Source organism: Vicia villosa, linkage group LG7, assembly GCF_029867415.1.
Source record: "Vicia villosa cultivar HV-30 ecotype Madison, WI linkage group LG7, Vvil1.0, whole genome shotgun sequence".
NCBI lineage: Eukaryota > Viridiplantae > Streptophyta > Magnoliopsida > Fabales > Fabaceae > Vicia > Vicia villosa.
Window position 1 is genome coordinate 103,379,137 of NC_081186.1, and position 24,651 is coordinate 103,403,787.

Consider the following 24,651-nt stretch of genomic DNA (forward strand, 5'->3'; position numbering starts at 1 on the left):
CTAAATCACACCACTTTCCTAATCTCTAAGATGGATCCCATCAAATACGTGTTCGAAAAACCTGCTCTCTCTGGAAGAATAGCGAGGTGGCAAATGATCTTAACAGAATATGACATTCAATACACTTCACAAAAAGCAATCAAAGGAAGTGTGGTAGCTGATCATCTGGCTCATCAAGCAGTGGATAATTATCAAGCATTGAACTTTGACTTCCCAGACGATGACATTATGCTAGTCAATGACTACAAACAACCAGGACCAGAAGAAGGGCCCGAGCCAGGATCCCGGTGGACTATGGTTTTTGACGGAGCTTCCAATGCACTTGGCAATGGCATCGGAGCTATGATCATTTCCCCCGCAGGAGGTCATACGCCATTCACTGCCAGGTTATGCTTCAATTGCACTAACAATATAGCCGAATACGAAGCATGTATTCTGGGTCTTAAAGCTGCAATCAATCTAAGAATCAAATTCCTGGAAGTCTACGGAGACTCGGCCTTGGTAATCTACCAAGTCAAAGGGGAATGGGACACGAAGCATCCGAATCTAATTCCTTACAAAGAATATGTGCTGAGTTTGATTCCTTACTTCGAAGAAATCACTTTCGAACACATCCCACGCGAGGAAAATCAACTAGCTGATGCTTTAGCTACCATGTCATCCATGTTCAAAGTCAGGTGGGACAACGAGGCGCCTATAATCACCATTTACAGGCAAGATGAACCATCCTATTGCAATGAGATCAATACCGAGGGAACCGAGGAAAAACCATGGTTCCATGAAGTAAAAAGATATCTCGAAGCTCAGGAGTACCCTGAAGGGGCATCCATTAACGACAGAAAGTTTCTAAGGAGATTTGCTGCCAAATTCTTTCTAAGCAATGGAACCTTATACAAACGCAACCATGACTCGACTTTACTTTGTTGTGTAAACAAGAAGGAAGCAGAACAGATCATGGAAGAAATACACAATGGTACCTTCGGTACTCATTCCAGTGGACATACAATGGCTAAAAAGATCCTTAGAGCAGGTTATTACTGGTCTACCATGGAAACAGACTGCCATCATCACTCCCGAACATGTCACAAATGCCAGATATACGCTGACAAAGTACATGTACCTCCAGTTCCATTAAGCGTCCTGACGGCTCCTTGGCCTTTTGCAATGTGGGGTATTGATATGATTGGAGAAATCAAACCTACTGCCTCCAACGGACATCGCTTTATCCTGGTCGCTATTGACTACTTCACAAAGTGGGTAGAAGCAGCTTCATTTGCTTCTGTTACCAAGAATGTGGTGGCCCGGTTCATCAAATACAATCTCATTTGTCAGTACGACATCCCTGAACGGATTATCACGGACAATGGCACAAATCTAAACAACAGAATGATTACTGAACTTTGCACACAGTTCAAGATCAAACATCATAATTCTTCTCCATATCGACCAAAGATGAATGGCGCGGTGGAAGCTGCCAACAAGAACATCAAGAAAATCATACAAAAAATGACAGTAACCTACAAAGACTGGCATGAGATGTTGCCTTTTGCTCTTCATGGTTATCGCACATCTGTGCGTACTTCAACAGGGGCAACTCCATTCTCCTTAGTCTATGGTATGGAGGCAGTTCTTCCAATTGAAATTCAGATTCCTTCCCTAAGGATTATGAAAGAAGCCAATCTAGACGAAGACGATTGGATTCAAACACGGTTGGACCAGATAAACTTGATTGATGAGAAAAGGCTCGCAGCTATTTGTCATGGTCAGCTATACCAAAAGCATATGATCAAAGCCTTCAACAAAAAAGTCAAAAGTCAAGCATACCAAACTGGTGGTTTGGTTGTCAAACGCATCATCTTACCACAAGGTGATCCCAGAGGCAAATGGACTCCCACCTACGAGGGACCATTCATAATCAAGAAAATATTCTCCGGCGGCGCCATGTTGCTTACCACCATGGATGGCGAGGATTTCCCACACCCTGTGAATGCTGACATAGTCAAAAAATACTTCGCTTAAAAAAGAAAAAAACAGCTCGCTAAGTTGAAAACCTGAAAGGGCAACTTAGGCAAAAAAATGAGCGTCTCGGTGGATTGAAAACCCGAAAGGGCGGTCCAGGCAAAAATTAGAGACTAAACAAATACTATCCCGGTAGGCTGAAAACATGAAAGGGCAGCCTAGGCAAAAGTTAGGGAATGAAGCATACAACTATGTTCCGTTCAGCTGCCTACTCACCGTCAAGATTCAACGCCTCAAAGACACCGATCAGTCCAATCACTTTCTTCCAACAAGTGAGGGATGCGATGCTCGAAGACAGATTGACAATAGCAGAGTTGAAACTTGACTGGATCATTTTCACATAGCTATTTATCTTTATAAATACTTTCCAAAACTTTATGACAATTTCCTACTTCTAGGATTGTTGTCTCCCTGTGCTAATCAGCCTATCATGGCTCTTTTTCAAAAATCAATGCAGCTTAGGCTCAAAAATCACTATTTTTCACTTTTTCTGTTTTAAATACGTAAACGTCCCAATGATAATTTTGAATGAACATGTGCATTTGAATATGATTGATGTTTACCAGGAAAAACAGGAATAGCATTCAGGAAATGTCCCAATTATTTGGACATCATTCCATCAGAAGAAAATCCCTAAGAGAATCGCATTTCTCAGCAAATTCCTCAAAAAGATTTTTTCTTCAAAAGAAGTCTTATCCCCCAGCAGGGTTGTTCCAGATTACTATCTTCAGAAGGTGTGATCCCCGCACCCGGACTTGGTCAGATAGTGCATCGGAGGATTATGCATCTTCCTCATTCCCATTTGAAAGGGCATCAGAACTTCCAACTACCTTTCATTCCCAAGTGATAGTCAAAGATCCTTCAACAGAGTACTATGGTTCTCAAAGAATTTCCCCAGCCGATGGTACTCAAACAAGACAATCAAAATATAGTCATATCCAGATGACTGACGGAAATTTATTTTCCCAAAAAGAAGCTTGACATTCATATATTCATATATCACACATTCATATTCATACATCACACATTCATATTCACATTCATACATCATACATCATACATCATACATCATACATCATGCATCATGCGCATATTCATACGCATATTCATACACAACATAACATGCCTATTTCTCCTTTAGCTCACATTGCATGCATATTGCATATCAATAACTTGATTTTTCAGGTAGACGGATATCTTCAACAAAGATGTTCTCAATCACATGCAGTGTTCACCTGAATTCCATGAACGGTTCTCTCAGATATAATCAAGCTGAAGATTCATTCTGATCACTTATCAACTCAAAAACAAACCTCACAGATCAAAGTTGATACCTCAGACGGTTCCAGAACGATCTAACATCGCAGATCTAAGTCGATACCTCAGACGGTTCCAGAACGATCTAACATCACAGATCAAAGCGATACCTCAGACGGTTCCAGAACGATCTAACATTGCAGATCTAAAGTTGATACCTCAGACGGTTCCAGAACGATCTAACATTGCAGATCTAAAGCGATACCTCAGACGGTTCCAGAACGATCTAACATTGCAGATCTAAAGCGATACCTCAGACGGTTCTAGAACGATTGCAGATCTAAAACGATACCTCAGACGGTTCCAGAACGATCTAACATTGTAGATCTAAAGCGATACCTCAGACGGTTCCACAATGATCAACTTCCAAAATCTAAATCGGAAAAACTTTGGACAAGTTCCGTAACGATTATCCTCCTAGACTTAAAGCGGTAACCTTGGACGGTTCCGAAACAGTCAACACAAAGACTTTCAAATCCTTCATCAAGATATAATCAATGGATTCATTCTGATGAACAAACCATCAACCCATTCACCAGGTGGCATCTGAAAGCCCATCTCAGGTAATGTTTCAATCTGCCAACAACATTTCGCAAACGACATTCAAATGCAACTTCCAGCATCTCTTCTGATCAAGGTAAGTGCAAATTTTCAGGGCATCTAAATATTCAATCATCTTCTACCTTCAGATTTCAGACAATCTCTTCAGGTTTAAGAAGATTGAATAGGGGCAACTGTTATACCCCAAAATTTGCCCGCATCTTTTTTCAAGAAAACTCCAATCTGAAAATTAAGAGTCTCATATAATCATGGATTTTTATTTCAACAAATATCCTGACATATGAAATACTTAGTTTTTAGAATTTTTCTTATACAGTAATTTGGCTTGCAGTTGAATTCATTCTTACGCAAACGCCAAATATTGTTTATTACTTCACACATGCTATTTATTTATTTACAGATAAATAGTACTGACACAATTGGTACAGAGATAAATCTTTTGCAGGCGCAGAATCAGGAAACTCAGACTGTACTGGTAACAAGTAGATTATTATTATCTTTTGTTTCCCACTAATTTTTGTACTATATTCCATTATTTTCAAAAATCTTTTCAAATCTCTTTTTCAAAAATCAAATCCTAACTTTATTCTCTACATCTCTCTTCTTCCCAACACTATCATACACTTTCTTTCAAATCTTACTTCCACTCAAATTTTTTCTTTTGTACGGAATCATATCATTCCCCAACGTCTCTATCCTTCTTTCCACTCTATAAATACCTCTCATTCTTTCATAAAATCTCACATCAAATTCTAATTCATCTCTCAAATTTCTACTTCATAATCCATCCTTTCTTCTTCCCCGACAAAATGGCGAAGCGGTGGGAAACGTGTCTTCTTATGGTCATCACCATTGCTACGGTGATCATGTCTTTCTTCTGTCTGCATAGCCCGGAACACTGTGGACCTGGGATGCTTATGCTCCCAATCATCTGCATGTTACTATTTGTAGCATGGGTTATCAATCGTCATTTTTAAAATTTGCCGTATTTCTTATTTCTTAAATGTACCGTTTATTCGTACTGTTCAATATAGTATGTAATATTTATACTGTCAGTGTTAAATGTTGTACTATTTGTCATAATATTGCTTAATTACTCAGATAATATTTTGTGTGTTTTCTGCCAGTCAAAAATTCATTTTTCTGTGCATTAAATGATTTTCAGGGTTATTATAGGTAATTTTGCCCGCGTACAGTAAATATTAGTTATTTATTATGTCTGTGTTTTTTAACAAGTCATGTAAATAAACTTTCATTTTTCACATAAAACAAAAACAAAAACAACAAAAAAGAAAATTAACTTTGACTGTTGATTTTCACTCTAACAGCTACGTCAATACCTGAACAGTCAGTTGACAGCCAAACTGCTGGCAGTACAATTCTCAGTGTTTTGTACCATCAATCAAATCAATCTTTCACAATTCAAAATTCCAAGATTTTTGTTCTAGAAGTCTTCTGAATATCACGCGATTAGCAGAGACTCAACACTGCACAAAAATCAGGTACGTTTAACTGTCTCCTACACAAACAGTCCCTGACTAGGGTTTTCTTGTTTTTACAGGAGAAACAAGTTTTTGAGACCTCAAATGGATTTCATGCACATCCATATATCTCAAAGTACCATTACACAAATTTTCAGACTTCAATTCACTCAGACGCACCGTCAGCAGCTTAAACAGTCAACAGACGACCCGTTTGACCAAAAAAGTCAACAGACAGTCAAAAATGAAATTTTTTGTCAAAGTCCATATTTTGTCAAAGGATTCATCATTTGATCATTGGATGATCATAATTCATCAAGGAAAAATAAAAAATCAACAAAACCCTAAGATTCAAAATTAGGGTTTTTACCTGAAAAGTCAACTCAACTTTGACTGGTCATAACTCTCTCATCCTTCATCCAAAAAATTCAAACCAATGCTCATTTTGAAGGAAATTCAATTATCTTTCAAATGCCATTGATCCCATGGTCATTGAGGACTCTTTGAGGTTTCCAAAAAGTGCAAGATCTCCTTCATATGACAAAAATTGAGGGATTTACACCTTGTTGAAGTTGGCTAAATTTTGGGAAAATGCATGAAATCAACATTGCTCAAAAATGTATTTTTTCCAAATGGGGCCAAGTTTTCATGGTTCAAACATCATTTCCATAATATTATGGGCCTCCCACGACCAAGACAAGTCCCATATCATTTTTATCCATTTTTTGGCATAATTTTATCTTATTTTAAGATTAAATTAAAAGGAAAAATGAATGGATAATGGGTAGCTTACAATCCAAGCATGACTCACCCAAGGAATCTCTGATTTTCTGCAAAGAATTGAAGAGCAAGGCAAGAGCATTGAAGAGAAGAAGACTTGGTCAATAATTCAAAGGATTTTAATATAAAAAAAATCAAGAATTCCACAAAGGCAACTAGATACTTTTTAGCTTAGTTCTTAAGCACTTCAATGTCTATATAAGAGCTATAGAACTTCAGTAACAGGGGAGACAGAAATGAGAGTCATTCTTATGCTTATACCATGCTTGTAACCACTTAAATTTTTCAAAGAAAATTCAAATTCGAATTTTTAATTTCAGTCAATTTCAATACAAACTAAGCATTCAAACATCATCTCTGAGCTTCACTGAAACTATTCCAATCAATTGCAAGTCTTAAACCTCACTGAATCGAGCTACACAGGTCACGATTTGTCCAAACTAAAACTGACTTGTATCTCATAACACAAGCATATCTAGCACGATGTAGACATATATTTGAACTTGGTGTGGTGTGTAGATCATTTCTGGAACTTTAATTGAGTTTTAGACGCTTACATACGAAGTTACCATTTTAGGGTTCATAATCTAAAAATTAGGGCTTTCTGAAATAGGCAAAATTAGAGGATCTAAGTGGTACCATTGAGTTCGCATGGATCAGACGAGTTGAATGGATAGGTCGCGCCAAATTTATTTTTACGTTTGACCCTATTCGCTATTTTGCAGGTTTAAACATCATGTATTATAGCGCTTTTTTACAAAAGCGCTGTTATAAGTGTTGTCTGGAGGTTGAAGACGATGCGTGTCCTCACCCTATTGGCTGGCATGCGCGCGTGTTTTTTTAAAATTTCCTCTAATTTTGTGCTTTGCAGGTGTACTGATCACCACGTGCCTCAATTTCTGGACCATCTGATCTCATTTAATGAACCATCCAACGCCTCAGAATAAATCCTCATACCATGGACTCTCAGATTAACCGCACCTGATCAGTATCCTTTTATATTTTTATTTCTATTTTAATTTCTTTACAAAATTAATTAAAAATAGTTTTAAAAATCCAAAAAATAAACAAAAAATATTTTTAGACTTCTAAAATAATATATTATTTTCTGAAATAAAAATATTTTATTTTTCTTCATAATTTCAATATTTTGCATAATTAATTAGTATATATTTATATATTTGCTTTTTAATTATTCTAACCAATCAAAAAATCATAAAAAAATTGTTCTTGATATAAAATATTGTTTATATATTATAAACTAATTTTGTACATATTTAGGATAACTTTCTCTTTAAGTTTTAATTATTTGTATAATTATTTACATAATTATGTTTTAATTAACTTAATCAATTTCAAATCAATTTCAAAAATTCCAAAAAAATTAGTCTTGCTTTAAAATTAATTGAAAAATATTTTGTACATATTTTAAACTTAATTTCTAGGTTTAAATTTATTTTCATTCTTTTTTCTTCATTTTAATTTAATTAATCATGCATTGATTATAATTAAAATCAATCATAAAAAAATCCAAAAAAAACACATGCATTTCTCTATTTATCTTATTGCAATTTAAATTCCTAGATAAATGTATAGGATGTCAAATTCATGTAAATAGGCTAGTTTACATTTCCTGCACAATCGATGTAATAGCGTAGATTTACTTTCCGCACTTTACATTTCCGCATTTTAATTTCCCGCATATATAAACTGCGTGTATGTCAAAGATAAAATTGAACCGTTAGATCACTAACTTCAAAGATAAAATATCTGAATACAATCACAATCACACTTGCACCTCTTAAGGTAATCCCTTCTCATTCTTTTCAAAATCAAAGTCAAAATTCTACTGTTTCAAGTACAAAATCCAACCTTTTGTTTGTATCCGGTGAAAGGATAGATTTTTAAAGGAAATAGGATAAAGACCTTACAACTCAGGGTAGACCTCCTAGTTTGCTTGCTCAAATCAAAAGAAACAAAATTCTCATACACTGTTGTTTTTCAAAAACTTTCCAAAAAAAGACAATACTTTGTATACATCCAAACACGGATCATTACAAAGTTAACGTTCTTTTCAAAACATCTTTCGAAAGATAAACAAGCATTTTGTATACATCCGCACACGGATCATTACAAAATTCAATTTACAAAGGTATTTGAAACCACATATGAGCATTCTAAAGCAATTGAAAAGTGATCGAAAAAACAAGTGAGCTAAGCAAACTTAAGAGCCCATGGATAACCATGGATACAAAGGGTGCTAACACCTTCCCTTTGTATAACCTACCCCCTTACCCAGAATTTCTTAAAGGTCTTTTTTCTGTTTCTTTTATAAACCTTTCCTTAATTGGATAAAATAAAAGGTCGGTGGCGACTCTGTGAATTTCAAAAAAATGCGAAAGCATAAGCGATAAAAAAGAGTCAGTTCACGTATCTCTCCCGCTCAGAGGTATGGCCCGATAAAACGGAGGTCCACAATGGTTATGAGTTAAATAAATGATTTTTTAGGGTTTCTCTCAAGTTCATGACTAATTCAAGATACAAAGATAATTTTAGAGATTGACGTTTCTTAATAAGTGTCGTTTCATACATGTCATCAAATTTATTTGAATTCTCTTTCTGTAATAATTGATTCAACGCCTTCATTAAGGTAATACATTGATAACTCTTCGAATGAAATCGTATTATCTAAATTTTAAATTTGATCTTTTTTAACTTGGAAGAAATTTTCTACTTTCATAACAAAGCAAAATATGCCGAAATGTTGATAGAGAATTGTGTAGTGAGCGTACACTCATAGAGGGTACAACACCTGAATGTGAGTGGGTACAATAGTGGAGAGAGAGAGAGAGAGAGAGAGAGAGAGAGAGAGAGAGAGATCTATTTTGATTAAAAGGAAACTTATGGTGTCTTTAGTCCATGGAGGGATTTAAGAAAGTGCTTCTTTTTTTCAACTTACATATATAGATAAATAGATAAGAAAGTGTTTCTTTAAGGTTGTCAGAGTTAACTTACACAAGGAGGTGAGAAGCTTTGTATATTGGTGTTTTTAGTTTAGATTGATTGTTATTCTCAACCTTATGGTTGGAGTATTTATAGGAATCCCTTAAGTCTAGATCTTAAACTCTAAGGAAGTACTGCACATTCAAAGAAGTGTGGAAAGTTAACAATTCCTTTCCATGTTTCTTAAGAGAGTGTGACTACCTCCATTTGACTCTCTCTCTCTCTCTCTCTCTCTCTCATACCTTTATGAATATGGACACGTCACCCCACACTTTCTCAGAATGACGAGTGATATGGAAAATAAGCATTATAACCAAATGATTGACATTTGTTCTAACAAACATGCGCTCATTCCGACAAATAGGAGGTTAGGAAACCAACACGAGCAATATGTTGCGTCATTGCTAGAGCTGTCAAAACGGGCTACCCGGCCCTAAACGGGCCGGCCCTAGCGGGCCTCGGGCTTTTTTGGGCCGGGCCCAAAAAGCCCATTTTTATATGGGCTCCGTTTTTACTACCCAGGCCCAGCCCTGTTCGGGCCTCGGGCTTTTTCGGGCTGGGCCCAAAAAGCCCATTTCCAAAAAATATATTAAATATTCTCTTTAATTTTAAAAAAATATTATACTAAGCTTAATTTTTTAAAAAATATTAAAATTTGTTTTTATATTTTACTATTATAAAATATATTTTAAAGAAATACAAAAATTTGAATTTTTTAATTAGTATTAAATATTAAATTTTATTAATTAAATATTAAATTTTACTATTTATCGGGCCCATTGGCTACCCGGAGCCCATACGGGCTGGCCCATTTAGGGCTGGGCTTTTTCGGGCCTGGATTTTTCGGGCCTGGCTCAAAAAGGCCCGAAACAAAATGGGCTCAAAAAATTAGGCCCAAGCCCTAATATTTTTCGGGCCCCGCGGGCCGGCCCATGGGCTTCGGCCCATTTTGACGGCTCTAGTCATTGCCCTTTAGTTAACTTCCTATAACATCTCTTGTGGACCCTCTACATATATACAAGTACTACCTCATTTCTCAATTTTTCATCAAAAACCAATTCTATTATTAATTGGTGTCATGCTCTCATATGAAAGGTATTTAGGAGACCACCCTAAAAATTTGTGAATTTCGCTTATTCCTTGAGGATTCTACCGACGATTAACTCTAGAATCTTTGTTTCATCAATGTATTGATTCATGGTACCAACCAAATTGTTTTCAGGGATGTATTATCGATTATTAATAAATACATTATACACTCAAAAAAATTTGGATGAAATGATAGAGTCTCTTCGAGTTTAACCAGAAGTCTTGAGTTCTAAAATAATATTTTTAATTTATAAAATTTATAAAACTAATTATATTATTATTATTATTATTATTATTATTATTATTATTATTATTATTATTATTATTATTATTATTATTATTATTATTATTATTATTTATTTTTAAAATAAAAGTAAAATTAAAAATAAAATTAAAGCGTGATTTGTCCATGGATGAAAGAAAATAGAGAGAATTGGGAAGGGAGCGTGTTTCAGTGAATTAGGTCTTCTTCTTCACTTCACACCCATTTTCCTCAATCCAACCAACTCACCATGACAGGTATTCCACTCTACTATATGCTTTTCGTTCTATCTTCTTTTCATCCAATTCCATTAAAACGACGCCGTTTAACTAACCCCTTATTTGATTTTATCATCACACACAGACTATGTGCAGGAACAGGAAATGGAGATTGAAGCACTAGAAGCTATACTTATGGATGAATTCAAAGGTTTTCTTATGCCAATTTCTGTATTTTTATGTGTTTTATCTGAATAAAAAAGCTATTTTTATTCGGAATTTGGTTTTGAAATTTAGATAGATGGCTTGATTTTTGTTTCTGTTTGATAGAAATACACTCTGGTGAAAGTGGGTTAAGCACTTCCAATAGGTGCTTCCAGATTAAGGTCACTGCTCAGGTAAAATGTCACTTCCTTCTCTTTATGTAGTTTCATTTTGAGTTAAATAGGTTTTTAGTTCTTGTAAAATGTACATTTTTAAAGATCATATAGTAGTCAACAGCGGTGCTATCCCACTATAGCGAAGCGGAGCGGAGCCCATCCCCAAAGGACAGAGCCTTAGCGGTGTAGAACACTATAGCAGCCGCTAATCCGCTATAGGATAAATAGTGGAGCAGAGTGGTTCCCAGTCCGGAGCGGTTTCTGGCCCGCAATCCTTTTCCTCTCTAAAAAAACCAAAATTATCCCTTAAATTTACAAGGTTTTAAGGATAATTGGTTTTAACCTTCTTTCATAGATGTTTATGCACTTCAAAAGTCATGTGCACTTTGATTTATGGATATTTTATGAGTTGAGTTATTTGTTTGGTTTTACATTAAATTAATATATGTTTGTAATTATTATATGTAATTTGTCCAAAAAATGATCAAATAGAGTGGTCATCCCACTCCCACTATCCCACTTTTGGGGTCTGCCGCTCCTCGCTGCTCTCTGGGATTGACTACTTAATGTTCTCACTTTTTTAATACTTACAAATTGAAAAATTGCTAGCTGTTATGTTTATATTTTTTCCGTGGTCGAATTCGAGGAATAGATTTATGGAAGAATACAATGGCATCCTTTGATATGATTAAGATTTAGTCATGTAGCTGACCCCTCCTATCCAAAGAAAAAATTATGTTATTTTTGTTGAAGTCTATGGTAGAGTTTGAATTGTCTTTTTTTTTTACCTAGTGGGAGCTTCTAAGTTAAATTAAGTTATACTTTTTCACTTATGAAAAAGGTGCTTATAAAGATGTAGATGTTTACGGAGAAGTTGAATTGAATGGTACAGCTTTTAAAAAAGTTGAGATGCATGACCTAATTTTGACTAATGTGTAATGTCACGATTCTTGTAATATTTTTCCAAACTGGCTTTATATCAAGGATAATCTCAACTGTTGGTCTTTTGTAGCTTATATACTATGAAATCAGTCAGTGTTTGGGTTATCTCGTTGTTATTAATATGTTTTGATTACTTGTGCATAATTTACCTCTGTCTTCTTTATTCAAAAATGAAAATAAGAATAGATCATTTTTCGGTTGTATGTAGTGGTTGAATTTGACTGAAATCATTCGGAGTTATATTTTTGTCTTCGTCCGGTTAAAAGTAACTTGTTGTACACATTTTACTAGAGTTCAACGGTAGTGGATATAGAAGTTGGTTTCATTTCCATTACTTTTGCCTTTTCTTTGACTGATGTAATGTGCTAAGGCAGCTGAGACATCTTTCTCCTCACTTGGATTTGCAAAAAAGTGACCCTTATATTTGTCTGTGTTATGAAATTGTACAGGAGGAAGAGGAGGATGGGTCAATTACTAATCCAGGTTTCTTCCTCTTTGATATATTGTTTTCTTTTCCATCTCGTCTTTCAATTTTGTTGAACCTTTATATTTACCAAAGTCTTCTGATGTTTAATATACAAAGGACATGGTTGATATTCTTTGTTTCAGCTCAACTGGCTTTGATCTTCGCTCACACAGAAAAGTATCCTGACGAACCTCCACTTTTAAACGTGAGCAGGTCAGTATTTATATACTCTTACGTTATTGTTTGTTATCCAACTTACGCAAGTGTAGTGCATACATTTTTGTTTCATTTATTGTATACTGACGCTTTTATATTTCCCTATACAAAACAGTTTGCAAGGAATACCGTCTGAAGATTTAAAGATTTTGAAAGAAAAACTTCAACAAGAGGTGGTGGTCTTTAACCGTATGCAGTTTTTCTGCATATTGCTTGAGCTGAACTGGTCTTTGTTCTATACTTGTTCTGGTTGTAGTCCAAATTAAAAAACTTCTTAAGGCCATTATGAATATAGTAACTTGCATTGATTGTCATCCAAATTGAAAGACTTTGTAATGGGTATTCTGAATATTAAGTTTCCACTTGTTATGCATATGCATTTTCATGTTGCACAATGGCTGACGAGTAATTGGGTATGGAACTCAAGATTTGTTGTGCATACTGGTGAGGCTATGGAAATTTTGACGCGAAGCTTGTGTCCCACAGGCATCCGAAAATCTTGGCATGGCTATGATCTACACACTCGTTTCCTCAGCTAAAGAGTGGTTGGCTGAGCGGTTTGGCGAGGACCCAGATGGTGCGATTGCTGAAGCAGAGGAGGCAGCCAAAGAAGATGTAAGAATATCTACTATATATAATGATATTTTTTATATTCTTTTTGGTATTTAAATGCCTTCGAATTTCAAGTATAAAGCAATTGTTTTTGTTTTAAGAATTCTGAGCATTTCTTAGGTAGCAGTAAAGCATGGACAAGTGAACATGATAAAACTGTTGGAATAAGATAGTATTCATTATGTATAGCCATATTCATTATGTATAGCCATATTTATGACTAAAGAGTATAAAAAAACTCGGGAAACTTCATATTCATACACATTAGAAGGATTAAGGTTGATTGATGTGGCAGGATACTTAAGCTGATATGCCTAGACTAGTTAAAGTCTTAGGAGGAGGAGCTGCAATGTTATCCCCTTATTAAACTTCATATCCAAAGTTTATTGGTTAGCGAGTACTGAGTAATGCTAGCAAGATTACTGATACTGAATGTTACGTCATCTTTATGATAGCTGCACCTTGGCGTGTCTAGGTTTTATGCTTTGGTCAATGGAAGTAATCTTTTTTGCTCAGATATTTGCATACCCGTGTTCGATCCAACTTTGTTTTCAAAGACTACACTGATTGTTACCTTTAACAGAAAGTTAATAATCGGATAATATATGTAAGGTGTGGTTAGGGGTTTTCGGGGGTTGGATTGCACCTCAAATGGGTGTAATCCTCTGAAGCTGGGGTGGTGTGTGTGTGGTGCATTCAAAATTTATCCATTTTATTGGACATGATATACGAGCATCATTTTTACATGTCTACTTGTATGTTTCAAAGTATAATTCTATAGTTCGGGATATTGGTGGTAATCGTAATAGTAATTTTTTATGCCTTTTATTAATCTTACCTGGAGTAAATTTAAAATGAAGATATGTTTTCTTCTATAATATTTTTTTTTCTAATGATTTTTCACATTTAAGTCTGAAAAGTTACATTGAAAAAGCTGGCTAACAAATTTTTTATCTTCAACATTTTTAGATAGTGATACCCCATGGAGAACCAGTTACTGTTGAAACATTTTTGGCATGGAGGGAAAGGTTTGAAGCTGAACTAGCACTTGAACGAGCCAAGTAAGCCCCCCTTATAGTTGCTCTTCTTGTATGGCACGCTATCTAAATCTCTTTATTTCCACAAATTCTTAAATACCAAGCATTTGTGACACCTGATTATCAGTAGGGATAGGGATTTTAAGGGCTTACACATGTCAGGGAGAATTGAAAAGAAAATGGGTGGGAGTTTGTAAATTTCTAAGTTGCATTCTCAGCAAATAGTAGAACAATCAGTGATATTTAAAAGGATTACTACAATCTCCAACCCAAGTTCATGTTTTTAACAAATGAAGTGATTAAAGGTTGATAGCCTGCAGTAACAATTTTCCCTCTGATAACAAACCAATTTGTCATGATTGCAGGCTAATGCCAGAGTCCGTGCTTGCTACTCCGAAGGAAAAGAAACTTAGTGGTAGACAGTGGTTTGAAACCGGAAGGATGGTACTTTCCTGTCCTTACTACAAATTTAATTTATATGCTACAAATTTAAAGCATACAGTTTGCTACCTGTGACTAAAATATACGTTAAACATTGAATTAATTTATAGTTGTAAAAAAATCTCCGCGGTGCCTCCAAAATGAGACATTAACAATTGAGATAATTATTAGGAATGACATGTCATCTGCGAGCTAAAAAATATCAAAATTAAACCATTGGTTCACTTGTCAAAATGCGTCCTAGCTTTTGCATTCGTTAGGACCTGTCTCACTTAAAACACTTAATAAATTAACTAACCACATTCAAGATTAGTTTTTCCTATTTCTTAAACTTCATGTTGATAGAAACTGGTATCTCTTTTTCCCGACAAAATTGAAACTGGTATCTTTGATTCAGAAAATTGAGGGACAAACACAGTTTATTATTTTAACCTCTGGAGAATGATTCTCAAAACAGAGGAAGTTGTAATACAAATTACAGACACACAAACGCTCACAATTTTGACAGAAGCAGAATAGAGACTGCGGAAAATAGTAACAACATTTGCCCACTAAGATGTTCGAGAGCTTGGTATCTCCCTTCCAAGAGTTAGAGAGCTTTGCCTCTTCTAATCAATGTCCATTCCCAAAATAATTTCCTTCTGACTTTTCCTATTTGTTCAATAATTGCATTATAATATAACTAATGCCTCATACATAACTGCCAAATAATATTTACTACCTCTGGTCACTGTTATAAGAATTTTCTTTTTCAAATCTTGCTCACTATTTCTAGTGTAAAAAAAAACACTATTATTTCTAATATTCCCTTCATTTAGTTCTATTTAATGCTATTATTTTTAATATACCCTTGATTTAATTCAAAAACATTTAGTGCATGTAGTTGAGTGGATTTTCACCTCAAAATATCATAAAAGGATAATTTAGTAAATTTGAAATATAGAAAATTAATGGCATTTAACCGAATATTTTAATCACCTTAAAAATAATTTATTTTACTTATAATTAATTATAGCGACAGAAGGAAGAGATTACTAAGAAGCTGTTTGGATTCACTTTTGGAATGGTAAACGTACGTCTAGAATGCTTTCTGCCGTGAAAATACAGAAGCTGGGATTCCTAGCTTTTGGTAGACGCGCGTTTTCAGTCATTCTTGACGCGGAAACAAACACACATTAATCTGAAGATCTGACAATACTCCCCCCTACCCCCACAAAAGAATCACCTTGTCCTCAGAGTGAAATGAAAGAAGTTGCTCCATAATTAGCTGCAAAACCGATTCCCAAGTGGCTTCAAATTATGGAATTTTCAATTTCCTCCATATTTCTTCATTGTTTATGAAATCAAATTTTGTGCCCAGTGCCACACTGCCCTTCCTCTATGTTGTCATTTGGATTTATGCTCACAGGAATTCCACCTTTTCAGCCAAGGTTTGTAAACGTCTTCGCATAGTCAAGCCCTCCACATGTTCTTCCATATTCTAATCCAGCATCTGTCTGATAACAAGCAACTCTTCAAAACCATGCTCTGAAGCCTCGATGTGTGGTTCCATTATCCTTGTCAAAACCATCAATTTTTCGGGTATTGTAGTATACTAGTTAGTAGAAACTGGTACCAAACATATATTAATTAATTAATACATGCTTTACTGATAATAATTCTGGAAATCAGTTTACAACCAGAATGTTGCGCGCGCACACATACACAATATACAATAGATACAGTAAAGTTAATGAGATCTGGCATAGAACACATATCGTTCCAGGTTTTCATTTTCGAGAGATTGAACTCTCCCACCCAATAACCACTCAATAACTTGTAGATAATTGCTATGCCTGACCCTTTCACACAACTGCAACCAACTGACCATAGATATTTTTAATATTCATTTCTCGGCTCCACATATTATAGTGTCTCTTAATGAGAGGTCTAACAATACCCTCCTCTCCCCAATAGTTTAACCTTATCATTAGGGTGAAGGATTGCATTATTGTTCACCGGGGTCCCTTAGTTAGAATTAGAGTGACAGAGCAAGGTGTGAACATGAGAACTTTGACTGGATCACTTACTCTGTTTTGAATGGTATTTTTGTCCAAAAGCAAATAATGATAGTAGTAGGCCTTGTGTCCACCAAATTACCTCGTACCTTCACAACAGTTGTCAGTGCTCCAGAGACAAGAGCCTAGAACGATGGCGGAGAATGGACTCTGGAATTCAATTGCAGTTCAGTATATACACTCTGAAATTTCTCTTATGATCTTCATCCCCCCTTCTTTTGTATATTTTCGGTTCTTCAACGGACCTTTTATTTTCCTTTTCCTTCACTATCCTTCTCTTCTAAGGTCTCAATTGGAACTTGTTTTCCTTCATCAGTCCCATGTTGTAGATCACATGAATCTTGAGTCCTCTGCAACTCTGTTTCGGTTGGCTGCTCTTCTTCATATGGTATAGGAAAGACGTCCCAATATTCCAGCTTAAAATGCCAAATAAATGCAAGCAAGAACGTGTGCCAATTAACTTGTTAATGACTTCAATTATACCAGTGCTACCATTAGGGAACACGACCTCAGAGTAACTTTAACTTTGTCAGTTTCTCTTCCTATGATGTTTCCCTCATTTGGGAATGTTCCTCAATGCATGGTACCCACTATGATTCTTCATAAAAACTCCATTTCCAGCATGATGTACCACAATTCCAAAATCGATGCTGAGATACTGGATGATAGAAACTGGTTCTTACAAGAGACTTTTCTTGAGAAATCTCTCTAGAGTTGCTCCCATTCAGAGAATACATACACATTGGTTTAAAATTGAAATATTACGCAGGAATTGGAAATACAAAGACTCTACCAAAGTTAGAAAGCTTAGTTCTCTCCCCACTAAATAACTCCTTAATAAACCGACTATGCCTTGGCCTTTCCCTATTTGTTCTTAATACAAACCAGAGTAGTAAGTAGCGGCGCTATAACGTAGCAGAGCGGAGGCAGGCCTCTTAGGCCTTAGCGGTGCAAAGCGTTATAGCGGCCGCTATAGGGGAAATTACTAGATAGCGGAGTGGAGCTGTTTCTGGCCCGCTATCCCTTTCTCCTCTGAAAAATCAAAATTACCCTGTTATATTTAAACAGTTTAAGGATAATTTTGGGTTTTTCAATAAAAAAAATGAATTGAGACTCTTTTCCATTATTTGATTTATGAGTATTTTATGGGTTTTGAATTATTTGTTTAATTTCAACGTAAATATATGTTTATAATTATTATATGTGAAATAGCGGTCATCCAGCCGCTATACATTGTTCCGCTGATACAAACACAATCGACAACATAATTAATGAAACCCATACTATTAATTTATTTAATTATAAAACAACTGAAAAAGTTTTTATATTCTCGTCCTTTCCTACGAAAGCTTGAAAGTTTTAATACTCTTTCCTAATATTAGTCATGATACTAGTTAACCTAATGTGTAAAAGGTTTTATTATTGTTTTGTATAGATAATAAAGATGATTTTTGTTTGTTCACAGAAAGGTGCTGCTGTTGTCACCGAGGAATTGGATGAGGAGGATGAAGAAGATATTGACTTTGACGATGACGAGGATTTTGAAGGTCTCTTATGTTCTCTGTCTCTATCCTCAACTATATTGTTGTCTCAAAAGTTTATGCATAATAATAAAATAAATGTTTCTGTTTTTAGCAGATGATGAAGAGGATATGCTTGAGCATTATCTAGCTGAAAAGTCTGACTCATCCATGCAAGCGAGCTAAATTACATGTGTAGTTTTTTTCTAAGACGTGGTTTTCTGGCTTTGAGGGAGTTTCCATCACGTGGGGATTTGTTTTTGTTATCATTAAGGAAAGAGTATTTAGCCGATGTTCTTGGAGTGACAATGTATTGACGAACATTTTTGTTGTAGTTATTGGCTATAAAACATAGGAACACAATAACTAATGGATGTACAAACTATTGAAATGGATGTACAAACTATTGAACTAAATTTAAAGTGAGAGAAATTAAACTAGTTTGTTTTATCGTGCATCCCTGCCAAAGTAGCAGGTAATAATAAGTCAAGAATCTTCCCATGTTTTTATCTTGAAGCTCTCCTAGGACTTAATAGACTTATGATTTGTTGTTTTTTTTTTTTTTTTTTTAAAACTAAATATAAAGATAGACTCTGCTAATTGGTAGGCAGTGGCGGAACTAGGCTAAAAAGTTTGAGGTGGCCACCAAATTAAACTATGAATTATAAATAAAATATTTATATTATAATGTATATAAAATAAAATATTCATACCATAATGTATATAAAATATCTAAATTGTAATAAACACAAAGTTAAACATGAAATAGTTAAAGAATTACATAAAAATGCTCTACGAATTTTGAGTAGCTTGAAATCATCAATGATAGTCTCAGAGTCAATACTTGCAGCAATTTCTCTTTCAATGATAACCGTCATGCTATCTCCTAGAAAATCAGCTTTTATTTTGTTTCTCAACCTTGTCTTGATAATTTTCATTGCCGAAAAAGATCTTTATGTAGTTGCGGTAGATACAGGGAGAGTCATGATAAGGCGGAGCAGTCTATCAATCAAATAATAAATTTCCTTCTTTTCAGTTGCAATCAAAGATGAACATAATTCTTGAATAGTTGACAAATTATTCAAACTTGATGCTTGACGAGCGTCAATAATAAAATGCCGAAGTTGAAATTTCAAATTAGTCTTCTCTTGCTCATTGAAGTCCATAGGATAATATTTTTCAACTAGAGTGCAAATGGTATCAAGATTAAAAGCCTTGTAATTATCTGTTGGAGCCAAAGCGCAACTTAAAGTTAACAAATCAATCGCTTGCTCACTAAATCTGTTATTCAACTCTTGCAATTGTTTGTCAATGGTAGTGAAAAATATTTCAACTCTAAAATAATGCTCAATGGTTACCTGATTTTCTTCAAGACGAGAACAACCAAATCTTGTTGTTGATGCACACCATTAAGATCAGAAATCTCAATATCATGTTTTTCACAGAAAGACTTCACAGTAGCAAACAATTCATTCCAACCAATTTCTCTTAATTCTTGAATAAGAGTTTTTGTTGAACAAACCAAATGCATAGCATTAACTACATCCTGAGATTGTTGTTGTAAAGCTTGACAAAGAACATTTGTGATCCCCATAATTTCTTTCATCAAATGCAATATGAATATGAAATCAAATGACTTCAAATAATTGTAAGCACTATCTGCATCTCCACGTGAAGCATAACTTAATCCTTCCTTTGCAAATTTTCTTGAAACATAACAAGTTGCTTCATACATATTTATCAAGCTAAAAATAGAAGAGAAATGTGATCCCCAACGAGTATCCCCTGCTCGCTTCAAAGTACCAATTTGATTTTCACCTTTACCCGTTACAATCTCACCAATCTCTAATAAATGTTCAATTTCATCTAATTGGGAAGTTTGTAACTCGTCATGGCGCTTTGTAGAAGAACAAACAACATTGACAATTAAAGTCAACTTCTCAACGAATTGATGAATTGGTTTAACTTCTCTTGATGCAGTAACCAAAGCAAGTTGTAACCGATGAGCAAAACAATGAACATAATATGCATAAGGACAATCCTTCATAAAGAGTGCTTGTAAACCGTTCCACTCTCCTCTCATATTGCTAGCACCATCATACCCTTGACCACGAATGTTAGAGACATCAAGATTATGCAGAGAAAGTATATCACAAACTTTTTGCTTAAGAGTTAAAGATGTAGTGTCATTAACATGTGCAAGGCCAAAAAATCTCTCTTGTATAAAACCATCTTTATCAACAAATCTCAAAACAAGAGACATTTGCTCTTTTTTAGATTCATCACGCGCTTCATCTACTATTATACAAAATTTGGAATCACCAATTTCTTCACGGATATACTTTTTCACCCTACCTGAAAGAATGTGCAAGATCTCTTTTTGAATTAGATGTGAAGTATACTTGCTATTAGATGGAGCATTTTCCAACACAACTTTTGCAACTTCATCATTATAACATGCTAAGAGTTTTATCAATTCAAGAAAATTACCTTGGTTTAATGATGTTGTACTTTCATCATGACCTCTAAAAACACACGCTTGAAAAGTTAACCAACGAATAGTGTCAATTGAAGTCTTGAGACGTATGCGATTCTTCATTATATCAATTGAACTTTGAGCTTGAACAATATTCCTAATGTGACCATCTTGATTCAACAAGTCTTGACAAGCTTTCATAGCATTGTCATGTGGTGAACAAGGATCTTTCCCTATGTGTTTAAGAAATGCACAATTCTTTCCATTTCTAACTTTCTTCCAACCTCTAAAACATGTAGAAATGAAGACATCGGAACCAGGACGCCCACTTGGTCTTTTGCTAAAAAGATAGCATGGTAAGCAATAAGCAGCATCTTCTGAAGGTGAATATTCTAACCATGAAGGAAAAAGGCTAAACCAAGCGTGTTGAAAGCGTCTTTGATGATCTTCTTTACCAGATAATGGATATTGCTCTAAATTCATTTGATATGGACCCCATTTTAAATAAGCTCTTCGTATTTCATCTTTTTGATTTACATTATATTCCCACATTGAAGGACGTTTTCCAGGATCGCGTTCTAAAGAACTCTCAATGTCATCCGAACAAACTCTATTAACGCTTTCTTCAATTCTTGGATTCTCAAGAACTCTTTGAGGTTCGGGGATAGGTGTGAAATCCTCTTCATCTCTTTCTTCCCTTTTGAAAAAAGAATCAATTTTTCTACTCTTCATTATCACTTTTGTGTGCTGCATAATCAATTAAATAAATTAACACAACACAACAAAATCCAAAATCAATCTTAGTGAGAATCAATCCCAAATTAAATTCCAATTCAAAATCATAATCCAACAAAATCTTTGTGAGAATCAATCCCAAATCAATCCCAAGTCAAAATCATAACACAACAAAATCACAATTCAAATTCTAAATTTACAATACAATATTACACAACTTAGTAAGACAAACCAAATAATTAGTAATAAAACAAATCAAATCAATATGAATTTATCACAATCATAAGACAAACCTAACCTAGAGGATAAATTTATTTTTTTCAAAAACATAACAAACAAATAAATTAATCTTACTCAATCAAGTGGTAGCAAGTTGTTAGATGAAGAAGAGCTACTATTGGAGAAAATGCTGGAATGAAAAAAGGTAGGTGGTGGTTGAATGAGTTCACCGTAAATTTTTTTGAAAAGGAGAATATTTTGATTGTTAGAGAAATATTAGGGTTGTTGGTAACTAAAGAGTAAAAGGATTTGATGGCAAAGTTGTTATTATTTATTTTAAATAGGAGTAGTTTAGTATTTTCATATTATGAAAAAAATTAAAAAAAAAACTTGGGGTGGCCGTGGCACCCCCTAGTCTCTACTATGTTCCGCCACTGTTGGTAGGGGTGTTTAGAATTTAAATTTGTTGAAGTGAGAGCTGCAACGGGCTTTGCAGCTGGAAGAGTCTCCCATCATCAAAGCTAGTTAGAAAAATAAACCCATTCTCCTCGTAACACAAGTATTACATTTGCAGATCCCATTTGTCATGTTGCGTTGACCAATCTTTATAGGTGATGTCCCACGTGACTTTTTTTAAATATTTTTTTAGTTATTTTAAACTTTGTCATGTTCCATGTGGTTTTTTAAATTTTTATTTATTTATTTAATCTTGTTAATTATATATTATATTATATTTTTATAGTTAATATTTATTGAAGAATTATTATTTTAATTTTCATTAATATTTTTTATGAATTATTATTTTAAATTATCAAAATTTGAATTTAGACCTAAGTCCAATTTATTTGATTCAAGCCTATTTATTCATTCAATTTTCAATTCATTAGCTTATTATTGAGATTGATATATAAATACTACAATCTTTTTCATGACAAACGACGTGAGACTCTTCCAGCTGCAAAGCCCGTTGCAGCTCTCACTTCAACAACAACTTCCCAACACATGTATGGTTGTTAAACACATGTGAGGTGATAACATGGAATTGTTAACATTTCCTATGATGCATTATGATTGTCTTGTGGTAACAGTAAAGTGATCATGATGATGAACAATAGGTGAAGATTATGAACAGTAGATTCAAACTGCAGGTAGTGTAGTAAATTGAAGATGATGAATAGTTGGTGGAAAATATAAGTTGCAAGATATGGAAGTGTTCAAAAGCATAGTAGTTGAGTTTAGATGCCCCAAACTCATCCCACAGCGTGTCATAAACATGGCTTGCAATCTCATTGACAAAGAAAGTAACAACCGATGAAGGTCTTAAAGTTAAGTTAGAAATTTCTGTAAGATACTATAATCCACACAAGTTTTCTAATGTAATCTCACTATTAACTCAATCGTGAACCACGACTGAGTTAATAGTGAGATTGATTTGCACACTCTAGAAACCCCACTTATGCAAGGTTGCTGTAGAGTATGTACGAACTTTTGCAAGAGGTGCAGTTGAGTATTTATGGTGGTACTAGGGCAATGGATTTTTGTGTACATTGTAATGCTTTTAGTTTGTTTCATGATTCTTTGTGGTGGTAATTTAGCATAAAAAAATGTTGATAATGTTATGAATTCAGTCATGATCCATTGAAAATGAATAACACTCTTTAGAAGAGAAGATGGTTTTGGAAGTGTAGAAGTCCCACATCCATTGGTGTAAAGACAATAACACTATTTAGATACCAAACACACATGTTATGGATTGAATTGAAATGAAAATGGCTGACACCAAATGGGCCAATTGAAAAGAAAACTTATTAAAAATGGGTTTAGGCCCAAATGGTAATATTTTGGTTAATTTAAAATAATAATAAAATTAATATAAAGACGTAAAAAAATATAACATTGAAAAAAAGGTAAAAAAATAAATTAATTTTAATTAAATAAAAATTAAGGAAATATTAAATTATTATGTGGCATTAAACCCACCCTTATAAAAATAATATTTATAGTGTTATATATTTTTTTTAAAAACAAAGAAAAAATTAATTTTTTAAAACAAATAAAAGAGTCCTATTTAATTGAGGAAAAAAATAGCTGAAGTTGTGATGTTTTTCTTATCATCATTAGCATTTTCAAAAAATTTAAGAGATATTAAGCGAAGCAAATTTCTATTTATGACATAAAAAAAATGAAGTCCGGTGTATCCATCACAAATTCATGTAGTCGGATGTTTCATTTTTGCCTTTAACTAACCATATCCAATGAAAACCTTGTGCTCCCTGTTGTTGTTCTCATGCTTATGAACATTGAAACCACCTTTACCCTAATTTTAACCAACAAACTTGCGTCAAGGCACACATCACCTTCGTGTTGAACTTTGCTCCAACATGCTTTCTCAACTAGAATTTACCTTGGCATTCACAAGTTTGTTTATGTTCCAACCTCAACTAGAGATTCTATTCTTATCAACCATTACACATGATTTTAGAAGGCTTGTCATGTGACCATCCTTCTGTTATTTCAGTTATTGAGAGCATGTTTGATATTATTATGTTTTTTGATGAAGCATAATTGCTCATCCTTGCATATGAACTTCGTTTGGACAAGTTTAAGAAATGGACTCTCATTGATTATCCATCTTTGAACCTCGTTCATACTTCTCATGCACCAACTAGTTCCATCAATGCTCAAATTTCACCTCCATCACATGAATAACGTCCACTTCAATATAAAGAGCATATAATTCCTTTAGAGGAACATGTAGTTCACGTTTGGTAATTGGACTAAAAACAAAAGTCATAGTAATTGTCCAACAAAAATTATATT

At 34.4% G+C, this 24,651-nt stretch overlaps 2 protein-coding genes across 3 annotated transcripts; one reads left to right on the forward strand and one right to left on the reverse strand.

Moving 5' to 3' along the window:
* The first annotated feature begins 10,638 nt into the window (after positions 1 to 10,638).
* Positions 10,639 to 18,841, forward strand: LOC131616293 (uncharacterized). Of its 2 annotated transcripts, none has more exons than XM_058887583.1 (11): positions 10,639 to 10,769; positions 10,876 to 10,941; positions 11,061 to 11,128; positions 12,502 to 12,535; positions 12,662 to 12,731; positions 12,850 to 12,907; positions 13,221 to 13,349; positions 14,316 to 14,407; positions 14,749 to 14,827; positions 18,347 to 18,428; positions 18,517 to 18,841. In XM_058887583.1, the coding sequence occupies exons 1-11, from the start codon at positions 10,763 to 10,765 to the stop codon at positions 18,585 to 18,587; spliced, it is 756 nt and encodes a 251-aa protein (XP_058743566.1). In that variant the 5' UTR covers positions 10,639 to 10,762; the 3' UTR covers positions 18,588 to 18,841. The 2 variants fall into 2 exon arrangements, with proteins under 2 accessions (XP_058743566.1, XP_058743567.1); XM_058887584.1 differs by having other exon boundaries at positions 18,520 to 18,841.
* Positions 18,842 to 19,120: 279 nt separating this feature from the next.
* LOC131616292 (uncharacterized) lies at positions 19,121 to 22,091 on the reverse strand. Its single transcript, XM_058887582.1, has 2 exons — positions 21,967 to 22,091; positions 19,121 to 21,624 (listed from the first exon to the last, which is right to left on the reverse strand). The coding sequence occupies exon 2, from the start codon at positions 21,607 to 21,609 to the stop codon at positions 19,756 to 19,758; it is 1,854 nt and encodes a 617-aa protein (XP_058743565.1). The 5' UTR covers positions 21,610 to 21,624; positions 21,967 to 22,091; the 3' UTR covers positions 19,121 to 19,755.
* Between the last annotated feature and the right edge of the window lie 2,560 nt (positions 22,092 to 24,651).